The sequence below is a fragment of the Trichinella spiralis genome, assembly GCF_000181795.1.
Source record: "Trichinella spiralis strain ISS 195 chromosome Unknown Scfld6, whole genome shotgun sequence".
NCBI classification, from domain to species: Eukaryota; Metazoa; Nematoda; class Enoplea; order Trichinellida; family Trichinellidae; genus Trichinella; species Trichinella spiralis.
In genome coordinates, this window is record NW_003526945.1 from 538,476 (window position 1) to 539,178 (window position 703).

The 703-nt window shown below is 41.5% G+C and overlaps 2 protein-coding genes across 2 annotated transcripts; both read right to left on the minus strand.

The window, feature by feature from the left end:
- Positions 1-111: 111 nt before the first annotated feature.
- On the minus strand, positions 112-162 carry Tsp_10116 (hypothetical protein; the record flags this gene model as incomplete). Its single annotated transcript, XM_003373226.1, has 1 exon — positions 112-162. A coding segment is annotated over exon 1 (51 nt), but the record flags the coding sequence as incomplete, so codon positions are not given.
- Positions 163-171: 9 nt separating this feature from the next.
- Positions 172-636, minus strand: Tsp_10117a (reverse transcriptase (RNA-dependent DNA polymerase) superfamily; the record flags this gene model as incomplete). The annotated part of the gene is made up of 1 exon (XM_003373227.1): positions 172-636. A coding segment is annotated over one exon (465 nt), but the record flags the coding sequence as incomplete, so codon positions are not given.
- Positions 637-703: the final 67 nt, after the last annotated feature.

Genomic DNA, 703 nt, shown 5'->3' on the forward strand with positions numbered 1-703 from the left:
CCCTTTGATGGACTGTGGGCCATATGTGCGTTGTTGGATTGTTGGGGTGGGCCCCACCCCACTTTAGGGCTACACCTGGACAAGGCTCGAAGTAAGTGCGTATCTTCTAACCATTTTTTCATCGGAATTTGCGAATAACTGGGAACGCGAGACTTGGTTCATGTTTCGAGCTTAGATAGTTTGAAGCATTGGTGTTGCCAAAATGTTTGCTTCTTGCATACAACAAATTTCTATTTTTTGCTTTATTTTATTTTGTGGATGTATCACAAAAGTGCCATCTAATTTTCTTTCTGTTTGGATGCCTAAGTAATATGAAACTTCCCCAAGGTCTTTGACTTCTATGTACTTGTTCTTTTGCTTGTTGACAGTTATGGCAACATCTTCGTTCTCTGCATCGATTAACAAATCATCGACGTAAAACAGTACATACGTCATACTACAGGATGGCTCCTTTCTTGTATACAAGCATAAATCTGCCTTTGCTTGACGGAAACCGACAGTAGTAAGTATCTCTCTGGCCTTCGTATTCCACGCTCTCGCTGATTGCTTAAGACCATATGTGCTGCGTTTCAACTGATCATACCATATCCTTGTTTGTGTCTTCAAACCCGGGTTGCTGTTATATATACAGCTTTTCTGGAAGTTCTGCGTTCAGATCAGCACACTTAACATCAAAATGTCGGACGTGCAGCGATTATCACAG